Consider the following 21,023-nt stretch of genomic DNA (forward strand, 5'->3'; position numbering starts at 1 on the left):
GGAGCTCCTCTCCCTCGTCCCAGGCCCCTCGCTCCTCCTTCCCAGGGATCCCGGTCGGCTTCTCAAAAACTTCCCACTCGCTTGCCTGGCTCAGATCTTCTTGCGGTTGATTCAGCCTCTTCTAAATCCACATCTTCAAATAAACGCAGCGGAGACCCAGCGGAGACTGAGCTCTGCCGTCCGTTGAAGCCCCGGGTCCCAAGCCACCTTGTAGGGAATCCACATACCGTATTTTTCGCTCTTTAAGACCATAAGATGCACCTAGTTTTTGGAAGAGGAAAACAACAAGAAGAAAAATCCTAAATCCCAGAAGCCAGGGCAGCAAGTGGGAGCGCTGTGCTGTGATCCCGTTGGCTGCCCTGGCTTCCGGCTTAGCTGTGCCCAGCCTCTCCCCAGCAGGGGATGAAGGCTCCCTGGCAAAGGAGAAGCCCCAACACACACTCCATGCGGCTCTTTAAAGGGAGCGCTGAGCAGAGCCTCCCGCCTGCATTTGCTCCATAAGACACACACACATTTCCCCTTACTTTTTAGGAGGGGGAAAATGCGTCTTATAGAGCAAAAAATACAGTATTTCAGACCCTGGAAGGGGCAAAGAGAAAAGAAAGGCAGCCAGCGGCTTCACAGGCCAGTGTTGCCGGGACCAAGGCTGGCCAGGAAAGAGTTAATCACCCCCCTGTGGAGCCACTTAAGGGATGCCCTCATTTGCACCCATGCAATACATGTCCCCCTGGCTTGGCCCTCCATGCTCTGCACTTTCTGCTTAGCAAGAGAGAATTTTTCACCCACCCTCAACCTGCTCCCAGAGCTGCCCTCTGCCTGCATCCCATCAGCTGCCACAGGCCAGGGTTGGTCCAGATGACCCTCAGGGGCCCTTCCAACTCCACCTGCCTGGAGATTCTTCCCCATTGAGCCACAGGAGAGCCGCTCTGTCGGATCAGGGCCCTCAAGTCCCAGCCAGCCCAGAGTCGCCTTCCCTCCCTCCCTCAGGCGGGGAAGGGGCCCTTCCGGAGAGAAGATGGGCTTCTCACTCTCTCCCATTGCCAGAGCTCCTGGGCGGCCCCTGAAGCTGAGTGTTGGGAGGTCCAGGGCAGACGGAAGAAAGGCCTTCTGGACGCAGCCCAGGGTTGGACTGTGGAACTCCCTCCCCCAGGCAGAGGCAGAGACGGCCCCCCATCCGGAGGGCTTTGAAAGACACATTCATGGAGGAGTCGGCTGTGGATGGCTACTATCTGCAGGCTGCAAATGCTGTTTTGTGAGCTACCAAGAGCCTCAAGCAGCTGATAAGACTGCTCTCCCTTGGTCTAATCGCACCCTTTGCCCAGCCTGAAGCCCCTGCAGCCACCTGAATCCATCTCTTCCTAGTACAGTGGTACCTTGGGTTAAGTACTTAATTCGTTCTTAACCTGAAGCACCACTTTAGCTAATGGGGCCTCCCGCTGCCGCTGCACCGCCAGAGCAAGTTTTCTGTTCTCATCCTGAAGCAAAGTTCTTAACCTGAAGCACTATTTCTGGGGTAGCGGAGTCTGTAACCTGAAGCGTATGTAACCCGAGGTACCACTGTATTCCAAGCTCCCTGCAATTTCAGCTCAGAGCAGAGTCTCTCATGTTGGAAAGGGCTGAGGACCTCTGGAATGGGGGGGGGGGGAGGAGTGAAGGGGAGCAGACGAGGAGCAGGGAAGGCGGGTTGCAGCTAAGAGGAGCCCTTCCTCCGGATCAGGCCCAAAGCCCACCTAGTCTCGCATCCTGTTTTTTCAGTGGCCATCCAAATGGGAAGCCCTGAACAGGACTCTTCCCCCCTCCCTGGGCAGGAAACAGGCAGCTCATTACTGGCGCACCAAGAAGGCAGCCCAGAAATGGCCCCACCCTTTCCAGGCTCAGAGCAGCCTTCCAGATGTTTTGGACTACAACTCCCATCACCCCCAGGGTTGTAGCACAAAATACGCAGCAGGCAGCAGGCTGGGGGAGTCTGGAGGAGAACATCCTGGAAGGGGTCTTCGTGCTGAAAGGCAGTCCAGACATCGCTGGTGTGGATCACAACACAGAGGGGGGGGGAGCACATCCGCCATTGCAGCAGACATTCCGCTTGGAAGGAGGCCGGGGGGCAAGTGACGGGGGGGCACCTATGGCCAGACCCACAGGGCTGTCTTCTTGCTCAGACGCCAGGAGGAGGGCAGGAACCTCAGAGAATCAAATGCCACATACAAACTGGGTCTTTCTGTGCTGGCAAACATTTTATTGGAGGGCAGTGGAGTCCCTGAGTCTGCCAACTCATCACCCTCTTTCCGTAGGTGGCGGCAGAATTATTATTATTTGTTTATTGAAATTATATAACTCCCTATACCCGGAGGTCCCAGGGCGGTTCACGGAAAAGCTCAACATAAAAACCACAATATTATCAAAATGAAAACACCCCCGCCCTGGGCAGGCCAGCCCCCTCCCGGCCCAGGAAGGGCACCCCGCTATGCCTGGACAAACTGCTGGCAGGGAGGGCCCACGCTCCAGCTCCTGCCCTTTCCCTTCCTGAAGGGGCTCCGTTCTGTCGCCCCACTGCTGGCTGCTCCTTGGCCAGCTCTCCTTTGCAGTCTCAGGGGCTTTGGCCTCAAGGCTGGCCAGGGGCGGAGGGAGAGAAGGACTTTGTGGTCCCAGTTATCTGCGCCTCATCTCTGCAGCCCTTCGGAGCCGGACGCCTGGCTCCTGCACTGATGCTGCTGCTGCTGCAGCTGATCTTCCTCCTCCAGATCCAGGCGCTGCAGCTGCTCCTCAACCTCCGCAGGGATCACCACCTCCAGCAGGTTTTCCATCCCGGCCTCCGGCTCGTCCCCAATGAGGACCTGCTCAGGGCAGAGGGAGGAGGAAAGGGACCATCAGGCCTGAGCCCCAAGCAGCATCCGTCCCGACCCCAAACAGCTGCGCAAGAGCATCAGGTCAAACCAGAAGGGCCTGGGGGGGTGGAAAGCCCCCCCCCCCGCACACCCCAGGGGGGTTACAGAAGCAGAACAGGGGGCAGGGATTCCAATGAACAAGGGGAAAGGGGGAAATATACTGGATGCTCAGCAGCTTCCTTTTGTGGCCCGAGAGTTGTCCTGCAGCCCAACTGGACCCCACAAACCTCAACCACCACCAAGCAAAGGCTATGGCCGCCCAGCCGCCTCAGGGGCTCTGCCTGGATGCTTGGAGATTATTTGCCGTTTCTGTTCCCTGCTTCCTGATTAAAAAGAGCATCACGTTCTTTCATCTTTCCTCCAAGCTAAACACATCTGGATCAACCTGCCTTTTCCTTTAAAGCAGAATATGTCAGACTCTTCCCCCCCGAATCCCTCTCAGATGGGTCACGTCTCCCTCCTGAAGACTGAACAGGCCAGGGCTGCTCCTGACCCAAAGGAGCCCCCCTCCAACAGCACCCAATCCAGAGCACCCCGCGGCCATTCGGGGATTCCCCCACCCCAGGCATCTCCCAGCCATCCCTGGGCCTGAGTGGCCAGAGGGAGCCAGGCTGCCAATCCTTGCCCCCCCCCTTCCTGCCCACCTGAATCAGCTTTTCGCAGGCGGCCAGGACACCTGGGTCCTTTTCCCACTTGTGCAGTTCCCGCAGGATGAGGTAGGTGCCTTTCTCTCGCACCAGTCGGCGCCCCGGCTTGGTGGCTGTGAGCTGTGGAGAGAAACGGAAAAGGGTCGCCTGTTGCTGGGGTGGCGTGCAGAGGGTCAGCCTGGAGGCGCAGGGTGGGAATCGAGCCCCCCCGGAGGAAGCTGAACGAGGAAGGGGCTCCTCCATGCGGAAGACAAAGAGTCCCCATGCGCTGCCTCCAGGGGAACGGGGCAAAGGCGGTTTTCCTGTCCCAGCAAATCTGAATCTCTTTCGGATCAGGCCGGCTGGAAGCAGCAGCAGACCTAGAGGGGCAAGGGGTGGGGGGCGGCCTGAAGGAGGGAAGAGGCTCAACAGGCCAGGAGGGTGAGGTGGAAGATGGTCAGCTGTGTGCGCTTGTGGAACCTACAAATTGTCTCCCCAACACCCAAACTGAGGACCTTCTCTTCTCTGGGGCAAACTTGCCCGCAGGTCCCAGCAGTGCCTCAAAGACTCCGGCTGCTCTGGGGCTGCTGAATCAGCCGCGAGGGTTTTCTCTGCAGGAGAGGGCGAAGAAGGGCCCTGCCCTGCCTCCAAGATCAGGGGCAGAGGCGGGTCTGGACCCAGTCGCTGGAAACCGCAGAGGAGGAAGGGGCCCTTGCACTCGGGCCCTGGATCCCCGTTCCCCTTTGGGGCCCCTGGCTGGCCCCTGGGAGAGCAGGAGGATGGACCAGGGGCCCCCGTGGCCTCATCAGCAGATGCTCTCCTCCAGTTCTTCAGAGTTGGAGGCAGGGAGGGCAAAATCCACATTCTCTGACTCTGCAATCCACATGGATTTAAGTTTGCACAGAGCTGAAATCTTTCTTTCCAAGACCCAAGCTTCCAGGAGTCTGTTTTTTTAAAAACCAAAAACTGAGAAGGTGGAGGAGAGGGGAGGAGAGGAGGACGGCAGAGTTTTGGAAAAGTCCCTTCCTTGCCAGGGGGGTCTGAAGGCCGTCTCAGGCCGGGACTCACCAGCATAATGGCCTCCAGCAGCATCTTGCGGATGTCGGGGTCTGGATCCCTCTTCTTCTCCGCTGGCAAGTACTGGAGGTCCAGGGGCAGCCCTGGGGCCAAGACAGCGCAGGCTGAGAGGGGCAAGCGAGCGGCCACAGCGCCCCACCTCGCCAGGAGGCCCCCTTCCCCAAGGCCCCCGCAGGACTGAGGGGGCTAAGATACCCCTGCCCACCCCCCGCCCCCCTGGGGCTTCCTGGGGCAGACTCTGCCCCCCCCCAAGGTCCAGCACGGTCTCCCCCCTCCCTCGGCCTTCCCAAAGGGACCCACTTTCCATCTCGTCCTCCGGAAACTCCTCAGGTCCAGCCAAAGGGAGGAGGAGGAAGGGGAGGATGTCCACCTCGTCGCTCAGCAGCCACTCGTGGTGCCCTGGGGGAAAGAAGCCAGGCAGAGACCCTGCTGGGGTGGGATTCTGACATGACTGAGGATCGCAGAGACAGTTGGAGAGATAAAATCAAGATATGGAAATATGAAAATATTGATGAGAGATGAGAGGCAGGACCGAGATTTGGTGATGCTTTGAGGTTCAGACTGTGGGAAGCCGTGAAATCAAAATTACCATTCGGAAGACAATTTGATTTTTATTTTTATTGGATTATGAATTGATATGTTAATTGGATGTTTTTTATTGGAAAATCGATGAATGCAACAACAAAAAGACCCTGCTGGGGTGGGGTCCAAGCCCCTCCCTGCAGGAGACTGGGGGCACTGGCAGCGAAAGGAGCGCAGAAACTGCAGGACTTGCAGACTCCAGATGCAGGGACAAATTTAGCAGCCCCCACCAACCCACAGCCAAAGAAAAGCAGCAGGTATATCTGGGCCAGGAGAGAGAGAGAGAGAGAGAGAGCGCACCCCCCCAAACCCCACACTCACCATATTCAAAGCAGCAGTTGCGGAGCGTGCCCACCACCCCTCCTCGGCGGATGGATGAGCGTGAGTACTGCGTGAAAGGCAGCAGCCTCTGCACCACACACCTGGCAGGAAGAGGGGATCTGGGGTCAAGGAGGAGCCCTAAGGCAAAGCAGGGGCTTCCCTCCCTCCCACAATGCACTGCAGGCCCATCAGAGGCACCTGTCACTCAAGCAGGGGGCATCTCAAACGCTGAATGAAAGGCCTCCCTTCCAAAAAAGAATAACCTCTCCCTGCCCAGGTAGACCCCTTGACAGCCCCCGTTCATCCCTCCTGTCAGAGCTCCATCCTCTTTTCTCTAGAAAGCACAGAAACACCATTGACCTTCCAGCCACAGCAGTACCTATTTATCTACTTGCGCTGGTGTGCTTTCGAACTGCTAGGTTGGCAGGAGCTGGGGCAGAGCAATGGGAGCTCACTAAGTCACACAGATTCGAACCACCGACCTTGGGCAGTCCCAAGAGGCTCAGTGGCTTAGACCCCAGCGCCACCTGCGTCCCTTTTTACTAATTGTATCACCTGGGGGAAAGAAGCTCCCCCTCCCAGCTCACCAAATTCAGAGAGGAAACATAGAATCAGAGAATTGTAGAGTTGGAAGGGACCCTGGGGGTCATCCAGTCCAACCCCCTGCAATGCAGGAATCTCAACTAACTCCTACATGGCAGATAACCCTCCAACCTCTGCTTCAAGTCTGCCACCTCATGGGAATCTGTTCCCTAGGACCCTCGTACCTACGGGACCGCCTCTCCCGGTATGCCCCACGGAGGACCCTAAGGTCCATAAATAGCAACACCCTAGAGGTCCCGGGCCCTAAGGAAGTCAGATTAGCCTCAACCAGAGACAGGGCCTTTTCAGTGATGGCTCCGGCCTGGTGGAATGCTCTGTCTCATGAGACCAGGGCCCTGCGAGATCTGATCTTTCCACAGGGCCTGCAAGACAGAGTTGTTCCGCCTGGCCTTTGGCTTGGAATCAACTTGATCCCCTTCCCCTCTTTCCTTTCTCCTTCTGTGATGGAACTCCTATTTGGGGACTTGCCTGGCTTTTTTCTGGCCCACGTAGGACCAGTCTGGATAGTTGGCCTTGGTGAAGACTTGACGTTTTCATCCCCCAAAAAAGTTTTTGAGTTTCTGCTGAAACGAGGCTGCATTTTAATGTTGTGTTTTAATCTTGTTTTTTAAGTTGTATTTCAATCAATTGTTTTCTATCTGGCGTTAGCCGCCCTGAGCCCGGTCTTGGCTGGGGAGGGATGGGTAAAAATAATTTATTATTATTATTATTATTATTATTATTATTATTATTATTATTATATTATATTATTATTATTATTATTATTATTATTATTCCACTGTCAGTTCTTCCTGATGTTTAGTTGGAATCTCCTTTCTTGCCACTTGAAGCCCCTGGTTCGAGTCCTACCCTTGGGAACGCCCTTGCTTTTCAGATCATGCCTCTGTTGGGACTGATATATATTTGCTGCTCCCCCTTCCTTCTCGGCAGTCTTCACAGCAACCCCCCCCCAGCAATTCCTCCACATGCAGAGGCACCCCATAGCCCCCCCCTCAACCCCAGCGCCCTCCCCCCTGCCCACACCTGCCTGGATCTGTCCAGGAGGAAGTCCCGGGCTTCCGGCAGCTGGCTGAGGTTCGACAGCAAGGGCCCCAGGTAGTGCAGAGAGGCCTCGGGGTTGAAGTCTTCGGTGCAGCAGGCATCCACCAGGGCCGGCAGCCCCCCCAGGCTCTCCTGCTGGAGGGCGGCCAAGAGGGCTCTGCACGAGGCCTCCTCCCGAGACAGGTTGGAGAGGAGCGTGCAGACCTCGTTGGCCATGGGGAAGGCGGGATCCAGCAAGCGCTTGAGCAGGACGGGAAGCCCTTCCCTCAGGGCCCCGTGGGCAGCGGGCTCCGTGGCCAGGTTGACGAGGGAGAGGTAAGCGTCCGTGGCCATGCAGGGGGAGCGGTCGCTGGTCAGGGCCAGCAGGGCGGACACAAGTTCTGGCTCGGAGGCCAGCAGCCGCCTGCCCTCCGGGTCGCCCGTCAGCCCCATCACATAGTGCGTGGCCCGGTCCTTCAGGTCCACACGGGTATCTGGGCGGAGGAACGCCAGCAGCTCGTGGGTCGGCTGCTCTGCCATGCTGGAAAAAAGGGGGGTCTGCAGAGAGAGAGAGAGGGCACTCCATGAGCCGGCCTGTGGTCGGAGACCCCAACTACGCAGGGAGGGTGCTTCATGATGATCCCCCTTCCTCCCACCCTTTCTCTTAAAAATAAATCCTTGAAAAACAGGCACGATCCTGGACTATGCAGAATTAGATAAATTAGCAGGAAAGGTTCGAAACTTGCGGGACCAGAGATTCTGAGAAGACTGGAGTAAATATATGAACTATTTGAAAAGTAATTGTCATGAACAGATTATGCTAGTAGGACTGCAGGAAGTTCTGTAAGGAGGGCTATTTGAAATATTGCAATAAAGACTATATGAGGAGAGTTATTAGTTAATGATAATTAAGAGTAATAGAGAAATTAAGAAATGCAGAATAAGTGATAAAGAACGAAAAATCATCAGAGGAGTTGACGGAAGTCTAAAATATTGTATAAGATAAGAAGTTATGTTATATGATTGTTGGAAATGATATGTTAAAAAAACCAATTAGATGTATATATATAAAAAAGAAAAACAGGCAGGATCCAAGTTTATGGAATTATACAAGGCAGGGAGAGAGTGGATAGAACAGTTTCCCTCCTTCTCAGGAGACTAGACCTTGTGGACATGAAGGTGAATGTGGGAAGATTCGGGATGGATGAAAGCAAGTCCTTCTTCGTGCAGCACATCGCTAACCTGTGGAACTCCCTCCTGCAGGAAGCAGTGGTGGCCACCCACTTGGACGGCTTCAGCAGAGAATTAGACAATTCCCAGGAGGGGAGAGAGGGCGCTGCTCTGCCTCCCCCAGCGGACACAGCCATGATTCTGAATCCCAGTTGCTGGAAACTCCAGGAGGGGAGGGGGCTGCTCTTGGACTCGGATCCTGCCTGGGGGTCTCCAACAGGGAAAAAACACCTAAGAACCCAAGAAGAGGCTGCTGGATCAGGCCATTGGCCCATCTTGCCCAGGATTCTGCTCTCACCCTGACCAGCCAGATGCCCCAGAGGACATCAGAGGCACCCACTGCCTTCCAGCTGTGAAGGGCAGAGCCAGCCATTGTGGTGACACCAAGAGTCAGCTGCTTCTTCCTGAATGTGTCTTTCAAAGCCCTCCGGATGGGGGGCCCTCTCTGCCTCTGCCTGGGGGAGGGAGATCCACAGTCCAACCCTGGGCTGCGTCCAGAAGGCCTTTCTTCCGTCTGCCCTGGACCTCCCAACACTCAGCTTCAGGGGCCGCCCAGGAGCTCTGGCAATGGGAGAGAGTGAGAAGCCCATCTTCTCTCCGGAAGGGCCCCTTCCCCGCCTGAGGGAGGGAGGGAAGGCGACTCTGGGCTGGCTGGGACTTGAGGGCTCAATGGGGAAGAATCTCCAGGCAGGTGGAGTTGGAAGGGACCCTGAGGGTCATCTGGACCAACCCTGGCCTGTGGCAGCTGATGGGATGCAGGCAGAGGGTGGGTGAAAGATTCTCTCTTGCTAAGCAGAAAATGCATAGCATGGAGGGCCAAGCCAGGGGGGCATGTATTGCATGGATGCAAATGAGGGCATCCCTTCAGCGGCTCCGCAGGGGGGATTAACTCTTTCCTGGCCAGCCTTGGTCCCGGCAACACTGGCCTCTGAAGCCGCTGGCTGCCTTTCAAGAGAGATGCTTTGCTCTCTGCCCCTCCAGGGTCTGATATAGGCGGGTTCCCTGCAAGGTGGCTTGGGACCCGGGGCTTCAACGGACGGCAGAGCTCAGTCTCCGCTGGGTCTCCGCTGCGTTTATTTGAAGATGTGGATTTAGAAGAGGCTGAAGCAACCGCAAGAAGATCTGAGCCAGGCAAGCGAGTGGGAAGTTTTTGAGAAGCCGACCGGGATCCCTGGGAAGGAGGAGCGAGGGGCCTGGGACGAGGGAGAGGAGCTCCTCTTTCTGGGAAAAGCAAACCCCAATCCCTGCCCTGAGCAGGACCCAGTCCCCCCCCCCGGGCTGTGTTGTGGGGCTGGTTCAGCAGCAGCCCCTGATGCAAAGGACACAGGAAGCAACCCTGGCCTTTTCGAGGGGGGGCTGGGGGCAGGATCGGAATGCGCGAGAGATGCGCGCCTGGCCCCGCACGCGACCTCCACGTGGGAAAGGGCTGCCCTGGGGAAAGTGGGGAGCTGCTCCGGGCATGAATGCAGAGCAACGGGGCTCGGTTTTTTGGGGGGAGTGTGGGACCCTTTCCTCTTGGGGGCGCGCCCCCGCCCCTGCCCCTCTGCGCGCGCACACACAGCAAGAAGAGACCCGGGCTCCTCACCTGCCTCTCCGCAGCCGCCAGGCGCCGAGCCTCTTCCGGGGGGGCGGGAGCTCGGCCAATCGCTGCGCGAGGGCGGAGAGCGAAGCCTAGGACCCGGATGCGCCGGGCCAATGAGAAGCGGCGCCCGAGCGCAAGGCCCGCCGGGACTTGTAGGCTGCAGCCGCCAGACCCTCGCGAGGGCTCCCCGGCGGCTTTGGCAGCTGCGGGCCGCAACTCGGCCCTCCGGGGATTCTCGTTCTGCCTCCTCTCTGCGTGACAGGGGGGCCGAGGGGCTCTGGCGTGGACTGAGGCAGGATCCGAGATCAATAGGCAGGCAGGATCCTAGAATGCAACAGGAGGGAAGCAGAGTCAGCCAATCACACGGGACCCATTGTGTACATAATGTATATAAAGCCTCAGGTTTTGGGGGGAAATTCAATTCACTCTTTACGAGATGCAATAAAGAGCATGGAATCACTACATGGCTCTGAGTACAGTATATTTCAGGCTCCTTCCACACTGACCCTCTGTTCTCCCGTCCGGGGGAGCCTCTCCTGGGATGGCCATGAGGGTCTGCTGCCCTTCTTAGGGCAAGGACAGGCTCTTTTGCTGACACCAGCGGAGATCTGGGTCCGACATCCCCGGACCCCCAGCCCTGTAGAGTTGGAAGGGACCTCGAGGGTCCAAGCTCCTGCAAGCAGGGATCTCTTTTTGTCTTGGCAATTAATTTTTATTACCACAATTTTCCAATTTGAAACAAATTACCAGCAAATTAATCCGAATTTAACACCAATTTTTTAAAAAAGACTTTCCACCCGCCTCCAAGATGCATCTTTCCCCTCCCTCCTTTGCTGCTCACAGTAAAATACTTTTTCTTAGGAATGGATGGAAAACCATTAGAAACTATTTCCATTGACTACACAAGCTCAATTCCTGTTTAGACATTTACCCAACTACTTCCTCAATTAATCAAATATAATCTTTTTTCTGTTTTATTAAATAAATATAATTAATCTTTTTTTATTGATCCATTAGTCATAATTTCAAATCATATTTCCTCCCATACAACTTAATCATCCTGCCTTTTTGCGTTTGCTGCATTCTAATTAACAATACTAAGATTTTACAGACTCCATAAACATCCAGGGAAGTCTGCTTTACCTTGTTGTGCAATTCCCTTTTCAGAAAACAGACCTCAGTCCATTTTCCCAGGCTCAACACGCTCCCCTCCCAGTCTTGCTATGCAATTCTTAAGCCCAAACACAGCATGTTCTTATCTTTTCTCCCAGACTTGTTATTCTCATACCAAATACCAGAGAGCCTTACATCCCCCTCCCTCAGTCTTTACTCAAGAATTCAGAGCTGCTGCTTCCCTCTTTCTGAACCCAAAGGACACCCCTCCTCCTGCATATCAACATCCCCAGGGGTCCCCAAATCTGACATAGCAGGTTTAAGCAAAATCAAGTCTTTAACATTATTATTATTTAACAGTATTTTCTTTCAGAGATTCCGTCCTTTGGTCCCTTTCATACTGTCCCTAAGTAATGAATACTGAGGGGGGAATGGAACTTATACCCAATATGCTTTATACTGTATGCTGCCCAATGCAGGGAACCTCAACCAGATCACACATGACAGATGGGACATCCAGCCTCTGCTTACCAAGGAAGGAGAGCCCAGCATCTTCCAAGGGGGTCCATTCCACTCAAGTGTCAGAAAGCTCCTCTTTCTGGGGGTCTTTCTGAGCTGCCCTGGCCCTTGCCTCTCCATAGGCTCAGAACAAGCCAGCCAGCCAGCCAGCCACTAACCCCCTGCAGGATGGGGCCCATCAAGGTCAGGCCTTCACCTTCTCCTGGGTGTTGGTGTTTGGGGCGGGGGCAGGTCACATATTAACACTGCAAAGTCTTAAGTAGTTAACAAAAACGCTTCAAGCTGACAAACTATGATGGGGGAACAGCAGTTCCCCCTCCAATGCCCCCATCCAGCAGATTCCTCCCTTTATGTGTTCAGACTGAGGCTCTTCCATCCCCAGGCAGTGGAGTGGATGAAGCACTGAGGTGGCTGCTGTTTCCAAGAGACACCCTGATGGCGCTGTCTCCAGCTCTCAGAACCACCAATCCATTGCACAACTGGCCACCCTCAAAATGTGTCTGGGGAGAGGGAAGGCCATGACTATTGCCATCCTTTGACATCGATGCCAAGGTTGGAGAGGACCGGTCTCTGAGCATGTTCAGAGTGCTTTCATGCTCAGTACCAAGATGGTCCTCATAGGACTATATTCTGCATTATCCTTCAAGACTGCTTGGGGAGAAGGAGGGGGAACTGGTGCACTTTTACATTTCCGATTTGCCCAATGCGACCTCTAGCTTGGGAGCACATTCCTTCGGGTGAAATGGAACTGTTTGGGGAGTAAAGGTGTCATAAATTCTACTCAGTATTAATCCAGAGCAGAACTCCGACGTATAGTTAGCAGAGTAAAAACTTAAACAGGTTGCAGGATTCCAAAAAAATAGACCAGAGGCAATTAATATTTCATCCAGCAGAGATTTGCTGCTACTGAAGGGAAATGAGCATAATGGTCACAAATCCATATACATTCAGGATTGGCACAGTCCGTGCAGCAGACTTCACTTAAACTTGCAATAACTTATCATAAGACTAAAGCTTAACACTATATATACTATGTACAGAACATCACACTAGAAGGAAGATAAGAGAAAGTGAAACCCAGGCGCCTTGACAGAAGAGATAAGAGAACCACTTTAAGCCACCTGTACTCAGCTTCCCAGAAGGAATAACCCAAACATCATGAACCCTCTGCTTGTTTCCTTTTACGCAGAGAAGCTTCCAGAACCCTCTTGAATGAAGTAGAATAGGAAAGATCTCTGCACATCAGATCAATACTACCAAGAAATGCAAACTGGCAAAAGGTGCTAGAAGATGTGCAAAGATGGCAGGAGAGCGACACACTTGAGTCCTCTGGCACGAGTAGCACGAGTAACACACTTGGGGGTTGGACTGGACGAGCCTTGGGGTCCCTTCCGTCTATGCTCTTCTATAAACTCCCCCGCCCTTGACTCTGCCAACTGTTTCCTTTGGACTCTATAGGTTTCCACGCTCCTTATTGTATCCAGACCAGGGAACCTGTTTCACCTCTTGCACTGAGTTGAAGTCAAGAAGAAAACCTTGTTCTGGAATACATGCTGCCGCCGCCACCATTTCTCTCCTTAAGGTGCCAGCAAGAGAAGCATGACTGCCCTCATGGTGCCCCCATCGCCAACCCACACCGCTTCTGGCCTGATTCACACCCAGACAAGGCGGGCCTGGTGGGAACAAGAACCACTCAGCAGACATTCATGTTACTAAACATGCTTTATTAGTCCTGTAAATGTCCTGAATCACATCTCTGATCTCATCAGACTCCCTTTTGTGCCCTGTTCCTAGGAACAGGTCTGGCCTTCCCAGGTCTGTGTCTGAGCGGTTTCTTTTTTGATCCAGTGCTTTCCCCAGGAAAATCGGCATTTTACCACTGAATCGGAGCAAACGGCAAATGGCCTTCCTGCGGATTGCTGTGGGCTCCAATTCATGGTGAAATATGGATTTTCCCAGTGAAAGTACCAGGACAAAAACAGAAACAAAACCCGCTAGCACACATTCCTGGAAAGCCCAGACCTGTGCCTGGAAAGGGCAGAGCAAAGTGGGGGTGAGGCCTTTGGGTGCTGTTTCTCCCAGGAAGTTTAATCTGGAACCCGATGCCCCCAAAGAGCCAAATAATGTGGTCAGTTCTGTCAAGCATCAAACATTTAATGCAAAACTTCATGCAACTTTCAAAATAATGCAGATTTACTCTGTAATCCACCTTGAATCTCTGTTAGGGGAAAAGGTGGGATACAATTAGTAGTAGTAACATAATAATAATAATAATAATAATAATAATAATAATAATAATAAACAATCGTGGGCCCCACCCCTCACTGGGCTGCTCAGTTGCTGACCCTCAGTTAACTAGCCAGGGAATTCTTAGAACTTTTGTTTTAGAAGCACAAGGAGGCAGAGACAGAAGTGAAGGATGCCAGAAAAATGGCAGTGGGGAGCGATGGGAGCCCTGCAAACAGAAAGAGGCTGACAGCCATAAAAGTTAAGGAGCACTTAGTGGTGTAAATATTTGGCTTTGGAAAGAAAGAAACTCTACTCAGCTGCCAGGCAGACAAAGCCCTGAAAGGGTCTGTAGGGCAAAGAGGAGAGGAAAAACAGAAAGAAAGGCAAGCAGGAAATGGAGAGTCCTTAAGGCTTCCTCTGGTCAGAATGCCAGCTCTGCAGGCTGCTGTCCGCTTCAACTGCAGATATTGGAGCAAGAGAGAGAGAGACAGATTGCTGAAAAACCAACAAGGCAAGTGTGTGGATCTCCCTCACTGAGACCCCAAAAAGAGAGGAGATTCAAAATAGGGGAGATGTTGGTGTGGGAGTGACCAGAAGGTTTTGTAGCTGCTTGTAGAGGGCAAAACACAGGACCCCCCTGGCAAAGGTGCAAGAAAACCAGGGCTCCTTCCCTGCCCCCCCCATTTCGTCCTGTAAGGGCAGCTCCTGAAAAACAGGGCAGGCAGGAGAAACCCTGCGCCATCCAAGCAGTGAGGATGGAGAGAAAGGGCTCTTTCGCTTCACCCTTTGACCGCAAGAGGGGGGCAGCTGGGATCAGGGGGCCAACTGCTGCCCCAGGAGCTCCTCCTGCACTCCCAACGCAGAGCTCCCCCCGCCGGCTCTGGGCAGCCAGCTTATCCACAAACACCCCCCTCCCATCCCAAGCACAACTCCATGCCAACATCATTATGTTGTGTTGAGTGATGGTCAGCCTGCCCGACTTATTTCCCCCAGAAGATGCCACAGAAGCTCTAAATAAAGCAAGGAGGGGCTCTGAAAGATTTGTCTTGCAATATCTGCATTGAGGGGGGGGGGCCATGATCCAGCTTGGCAGCCATGAACTTGTAAGAGCCCCCCCCCCCCGTGTCTGTCTCTGCTTTGCCAACGTGTCTCTCGGCTCCAGGTTGTCAAATGCAGAGAAAGAGCCACACACACACAGCCCCCCCTGGGGAGGGAAATAATGGGCTTGGCAGCTTTTGCAGCAACTCCTGCAAGGTCCCTCTGTAAGCGGGAGGCTTCCAACCCAAGAGACCTCAGTGGGTCATCCAGGGGGCACCGGCAGGGCGAGGGCCCGTCTCCATCTTCTCAGCCTTCAGCTTCCCACTCGCCTCTTCCTTCTCGGCGCTGAGAGTCGAACGCTTCCCCCAGAGTCCCTCTTCGGCCCAGACGTGGAGGACACCTGCCGTTTGGAGAAGGAGGAGAAGGAGGCATGAGGCTGCATGGGCACGGCACAGCGATGGCCTGCAGGCGATTAAAAGCCCAGGTAGGGACACAACCCGTCTCCCGGCATCACCTACAACTTCGGAACTCCCTGCCCATTGATATGAAGCCGGCGCTTCCCCCGAATTCTTTCCAGTGTCTGCTAAAACATTCTTCCGACAAGCCGGCCCAGATGCTTAGAAAGCTGGTGTGAGTTTTAATCTGTTTTTAGTCTTTTGCTGTGGGTTAAACCACAGAGCCTAGGACTTGCCGATCAGAAGGTCGGCGGTTCGAATCCCCGCAACGGGGTGAGCTCCCATTGCTCGGTCCCTGCTGCTGCCAACCTAGCAGTTCGAAAGCATGTCAAAGTGCAAGTAGATAAATAGGTAGAGTTCTGGCAGCAAGGTAAATAAGTAGATAAATAGGTACCACTCCAGTGGGAAGGTAAACGGTGTTTCCATGCACTGCTCTGGTTCGCCAGAAGCGGCTCAGTCATGCTGGCCACATGACCCAGAAGCTGTACACCGGCTCCCTCGGCCAATAAAGCGAGATGAGCACCACAACCCCAGAGTCGGTCACGACTGGACCTAATGGTCAGGGGTCCCTATACCTTTACACCATTAAATTATCGTTAAAGCTTCTAAGTGGTTTATCTTTTTTTGCAAACCACTATAATAATAATAATAATAATAAATTTTTATTTATACCCCGCCCTTCCTGGTTCAGAAACTGGGCTCAGGGCAGCTAACAACAAATTGAAAACACTTAATTGATGCTACAAAAAACAGCATAAAATACAGAATAAAACGTGAATAACAATAAAATCAAAAATCAATTTAGGGGGAAATCCATCCAATAAACATTAGATGATCCCCAGGGCTAGGCTGGCTAAATTAGTCCTACTTGGGCCAGTGAGGAGGCCAGGGGAGAATTAGCTGTGGGGTCTCAGAGCAGGTGATCTTCATAAAAAGGGGAGGGAAGAGAAGGGAAATAAAAGATCAGGCTGAATTCAAATTAAAGGCCAGGCGGAATAGCTCTGTCTTACAGGCCCGACAGAAGGAGGTTAAATCCTGCAGGGCCCTGGTCTCCTGGGACAGAGCATTCCACCAGGTCAGAGCCATCACTGAGAAGGCCCTGGCCCTGGGGGAGGATAGTCTGACTTCCTTAGGGCCCGGGACCTCTAAACTATGGTTATTTATGGATCTTAAGGTCCTTTGCGGGGCAGACCAGGAGAGGGGGTCCCGTAAACTTTGACGGGTTTCCTTCCCCCTCAGACAAGCTGTGCATAATTTTTATGAAATCACCACCACCATCTCCCTGGCCCAGGCTCCCCCCCCCCCTGCTCTCTAGCACTAGAATGGACCACTGAGCCAAAACCCAAGGGGGGGGGGCTCCCCTCTCCTTCGCCAGGCAGCACACAGGCCCCTTCCTGTCCAAAGGCAGCACTTTTTCCACCCCCCATGAAGGCTTCCTCCCCCCTTAAAATACCCCCCCCCTTAAGCCCAGAGTCCTCGTTTTGAGTCCATGCCAATTGTTTGAAGCCAAACAACAGCCCTTGTCTCCTGCCAAACTTCCCTCCCTGGGGAGGCAACTGGGAAAGGGGCCATTTACAAACAGAGGTTGGACGGACACCTGTCAGAACCTGCTGTGCCGCCCACTTCACTCCATCCAAGTAATTCTTGTGTGTTTTACCTGCAGAACCAGGAATAGCAAACTGCTCACTTTCCACTTTCACAGGAACCTGGAGGGGCAGGAAACAAGGGGGGGGGGAGAAAAGCAGGGGATTTTGTTTGCCGTTTATGGTTCTCAAGTCATCTGAAGCCATAAAAAAAAAAAGAACTCTGACCATAGCTGTCAACTTTTCCCTTTTCTTGCAAGGAATCCTATTTGGAATAAGGGAATTTCCCTTAAAAAAAGGGAAACGTTGACAGCTATGACTCTGACTAGCCTCCCAGAGAATCTTTCTCCATCCAACAAAAAAGGATTTGAGCACAAGACCTCCCCCCCCCCCCCCGGGTTTCTGCCAACTGGTATTCAGAAGCTTTGCTGCTGCCTTTGATGGTGAAGGAAGGGCAGAGCCATTGTGACTAAGGGCAGCCCTTCCAGAGCCTCCTCCTCCTCCATGAATCTGCCTAGCCCTCTTTCAAAGCCATCCCAGTTGGGGGCCATCCTGTGGGAGGGAGTTCCACAGGTCAACTCTGCACCGTTAAAAGGGATCCTGGCCCGCAGGTTCAAGGGCTGCAGGAGATCAACAACTGCCAGACTTTTAGAAGGCACCTGAATGCAGCCCTGTTTAGGGAAGCTTTTAATGTTTGACGTATTACAGTATTTTAATATTTTGTTGGAAGCCGGCCAGAGTAGTTGGGGAAGCCCAGCCAGATGGGCAGGGTATGTGTGTATAAATAAATAAAATAATAACAATAATAATAATAATAATAATAATGACTATGCCTCCTCCTCCCGAGAAGACGCTTTCAACCGGAGTTCCAGGGTCCCAGGGCAGCACTTACGTGGGGCGGAGGGGCTCCAAAGAGAAGGCCGGTCTCCTGCTGGCAGCCCTCCAGGGCCGGGGGGGAGGTCCCGGGCTTGGCTTCCATGGTCCCCCTGGAGCTGGAGAAAGCCACGTTGGGAAAGAGCTCAAGCACCAGCATGAGCCCCACCCTCCACGTCCAACACAAGGGGGGGGCTCCTCCCATTCCGCACCCCCCCAGCTCCTCTCCTGACTAACACGGATGAACGGCCCAAGAGCAGGCCGGGGCCCTCCTGGCAAGTCCCAGGGCAGACCAGCAACTCGCGTCAAGCGCCCTGGATCTGGCCCCTTTCGAGGGCAAGGAGGAGTTCCTGCAGCTGGAGTCTTTTTAGCTGTGGTTCCGGGACCCTTGAGCTCCCCCCCCCCCCCGCTCTAAAATCTTGTGATTCTGTTACTCGCCAGGAATTCCTCTAGAGCAGCTTACCTCCGAGAGGGGAGCCCGGCAGGGCCACATCCTGCCCCAGGCGCTGCGGCTGGGCCTTTGTGCTTCTTCTCCAGCCGTGGCTGCAGGAGCTCCCCTGCCCTCTTGGAGCCATAAGGGTACAGAGTCACCTGAGGGAGCTGAGGGGCAACAGAAGGTATTAAAACAAATTAAGGAGCATACAAAGTTTCTAAACATCTGAGTAAAAAGGGACCCCTGGCAGTTCAGTACAGTCGCGACCGACTCGGGTTGTGGCGCTCATCTCGCTTTACTGGTCAAGGGAGCCAGCATACAGCTTCCGGGTCATGTGGCCAGCAGGACTAAGCCGCTTCTGGTGAACCAGAGCAGCGCACGGAAACGCCGTTTACCTTCCCACCGGAGTGGTACCTATTTAGCTACTTGCACTTTGATGTGCTTTCGAACTGCTAGGTTGGCAGGAGCAGGGCCCGAGCAACAGGAGCTCACCTTCTGATCGGCAAGTCTTAGGCTCTGTGGTTTAACCCTGCATTCTGGTCTTAGACCAAGGTAAAGTTCTCAAACCGAGACACTATTTCTGGTTTTGCGAAGTTTGTAAACTGAATCGTTCTTAAACTGAACTGTTCTTAAACTGAGGTACAACTGTATAGTGAGTTGTACAAAGTTATATTGTGCTATGTTACAATTAAATATACGTAGAGAAACGTTTTAAAAAAATAAAATTCTGATTAACCTGCGGCTTTGTTTCCTAAAACAGATCCTGGAGCATCCCTCCGATCAAAACACAAAGAATCCGAATTCAGGTGGGGAAGCAAAATCAGGCAGAGGCAGAGAAGGGGGTGCCCTGCTTGGGACAGGAGGCCCAGAAGGGGCTCCTCTGGGATTCCTCCCAAGGCTCAGCCTATTGAATTTGTACATCACCCTCCACCCGCAGATCTCAGAACAGTTCACAACACAAAAACGCAAGATAAAAAAAGCAAAACACATAATAAAAGCCAGGACGAAAGCAAACCAATAACCCCCGTCCCTGCAGAAACACATTTGAAAGGGTATCAGATGTTAATTCGTTTTACCTGGACGGGTGCGAGAGAGACGGCTCCGATCCGGACATCCACGCATGCGGCCAAGGAGCTCGGGGGATCCTGACTCCCCTGCAGGCCCCTCCTCATTTCAGGGAAACTGTCCTCTCTTTCTGTGGGGCAGGGAAGGCTGTAACTGACGCAGGAGCGCCTACAAATCTTGTCAACCTTGGCGCAGATGGTCATTAATTCTGTTGGGGGGGGGAGGAACCCAAAAAGTCTGTTAATCTCTCTCTTAAGGCCCCACGAACCCAGACATGGCCACCTGAACCCCACACACCTTCTTTCCCCCCGGGGTCTTCCACAGCCTCCCCCTCCCCTGGCAAGCAAAGACTTAGGAGCCAAACAGGTGCGTCCGAACTATGACCAAGAATCAGCAACCCTCCAATCTTTTTCACGCACAGAAGTGGGCCACGTGTGTGGCAGGGGCGCAGGAAATGCCCCCCTCACCCCTTGACAAGATTCCCACCCACAAGCATAAGAAAAGGCAGCCCCCCACTTGGCTACCAGGCACCGTGGAATCTCGTTTTTCCTAACGCTTATTACGTATATAAGGTGGTATGAAACACAGCCCTACTCGGAGTAAACCTGCTGAAGTTAAAAAGCTCCAATGTCTGCATGTAAGAGCAGTTTGAGAGTGGAAGGGGCTCCCTCAGAAGGTGGGGGCTCTCCTTCCTTGGAGGCCTTTAAGCAGAGGTTGGATGCTCACCCCTCATGGACCAATTAATCGTAGAATGGGAAGGGACCCAAGATGCCCAGAAGACCTGAGATGCCAGTGACACAGCAGGGCATCGTAAGACGCAGGCCAGGCCAAGACAAGTGGCAGAAACCCCACATTAATAGCCGCCCACTTGCACTTTCCCAGAGAATGGTTGGATTCAACGGAAGATGGTCCTGGAAAGAGGAGTTTCTAAAACTTGCCTCCACCCCTGGAGCATCAAGGCTGCATGTCCCTCTGAGGGTGCCATGGTGGGGGGGGCACAGCCGTACCTGAGGTTATCTTTGCGTTCTTCTGCACAGGCTTCAGCAGCGGCTCAAGCTGCATTTTCAGGGATGTCTGCAGCTCCTGGGCCAAATCCTGAAACCTCGCTCCGATGTGTTGCTGGAAGGAAACAGCGCCGCACTGAGGCACTTGGCCCTAGAAGCCGCCCCCCCCCCCGCTCCTTCTACCGCCTGCCCCCGCTATGAGCGCACGGGGGGGGGGCACTCAGAGCCACCTGCGCGCAACACGGGGGCTTTCTTTCCAACAGAGAGACACAGGTGGGGAGATCCTGTGGCCCTGGCAGATCGCAGACTAATGACCCTCGGGTTCCCTCCCCACTTTACAATTCTATGGTCCTTGACTTCCGGTGTCCTGCCGACTGAGAAGGGAGCGCGGAACCAATCATCCTATCAGTCAGAGACCTACAGAGGAATGAGGGGAGAGCGCCAAGGCAAGACGCCACCCCCAGAAAGTTCCACTAGGGTTTCTCTGCTCTCTGGAACGGCCCACAAACTCACCTGCAGCAGTTTCAGCCGCTCCTGCAGCAAGTTTGCAGCCGAATCGAAGACGGCGTGTTTCTCCGTGCTGATGAAATGCTCCATGCAGGCCTTCATCCGCTGGAAGTAGCCAGGGCCAGACATCTGGGTGCAAGCTGGAGGGGAACCACGAGGCACATCAGCACAACGCAGAGCCCTGACACGTGGGACCCCCCCCCCCAACTCTGCCCCCCAAGACTTCCTTGATGGACCGGATCCTACCATACTGCAAAACCCTCCCAGCTTCCTCAGAGACT

At 53.8% G+C, this 21,023-nt stretch overlaps 2 protein-coding genes across 3 annotated transcripts in view; both read right to left on the minus strand.

Moving 5' to 3' along the window:
- Positions 1-2,212: 2,212 nt before the first annotated feature.
- HGH1 (HGH1 homolog) lies at positions 2,213-9,989 on the minus strand. The gene is made up of 7 exons (XM_082236030.1): positions 9,927-9,989; positions 7,113-7,669; positions 5,489-5,589; positions 4,886-4,984; positions 4,577-4,668; positions 3,527-3,649; positions 2,213-2,831 (listed from the first exon to the last, which is right to left on the minus strand). The coding sequence occupies exons 2-7, from the start codon at positions 7,649-7,651 to the stop codon at positions 2,658-2,660; spliced, it is 1,128 nt and encodes a 375-aa protein (XP_082092156.1). The 5' UTR covers positions 7,652-7,669; positions 9,927-9,989; the 3' UTR covers positions 2,213-2,657.
- Positions 9,990-13,262: 3,273 nt separating this feature from the next.
- NUGGC (nuclear GTPase, germinal center associated) overlaps positions 13,263-21,023 on the minus strand; it is a 30,654-nt gene continuing 22,893 nt past the window's right edge. Inside the window, exons 17-23 of one of the 2 annotated variants that reach the window (XM_082235393.1) lie at positions 20,749-20,882; positions 20,239-20,350; positions 19,243-19,439; positions 18,197-18,324; positions 17,753-17,852; positions 16,935-16,983; positions 13,263-15,222 (exon numbers count right to left, since the gene is read on the minus strand). In XM_082235393.1, coding sequence (XP_082091519.1) covers positions 15,077-15,222; positions 16,935-16,983; positions 17,753-17,852; positions 18,197-18,324; positions 19,243-19,439; positions 20,239-20,350; positions 20,749-20,882 — 866 coding nt within the window. In that variant the 3' untranslated portion in view covers positions 13,263-15,076. Of the gene's footprint in view, positions 15,223-16,934; positions 16,984-17,752; positions 17,853-18,196; positions 18,334-19,242; positions 19,440-20,238; positions 20,351-20,748; positions 20,883-21,023 lie in introns of both variants that reach the window. The other variant, XM_082235392.1, reaches the window with a different exon arrangement.

This window comes from Podarcis vaucheri (assembly GCF_965113315.1).
Source record: "Podarcis vaucheri genome assembly, chromosome: 8".
NCBI classification, from domain to species: Eukaryota; Metazoa; Chordata; class Lepidosauria; order Squamata; family Lacertidae; genus Podarcis; species Podarcis vaucheri.

What these genes read in the sequence shown, in the direction of transcription:
- HGH1 (XM_082236030.1), bottom strand. Translation starts at nt 7,651, where the DNA reads ATGGCAGAGCAGCCGACCCACGAGCTGCTGGCGTTCCTCCGCCCAGAT. An exon ending in CTGGACAGATCCAGGCAGGT is followed by an intron (nt 5,590 to 7,112) that starts GTGGGCAGGGGG and finishes TCTTCCTGCCAG; the next exon opens with GTGTGTGGTGCAGAGGCTGC. An exon ending in TCCGGAGGACGAGATGGAAA is followed by an intron (nt 4,669 to 4,885) that starts GTGGGTCCCTTT and finishes TCTTGGCCCCAG; the next exon opens with GGCTGCCCCTGGACCTCCAG.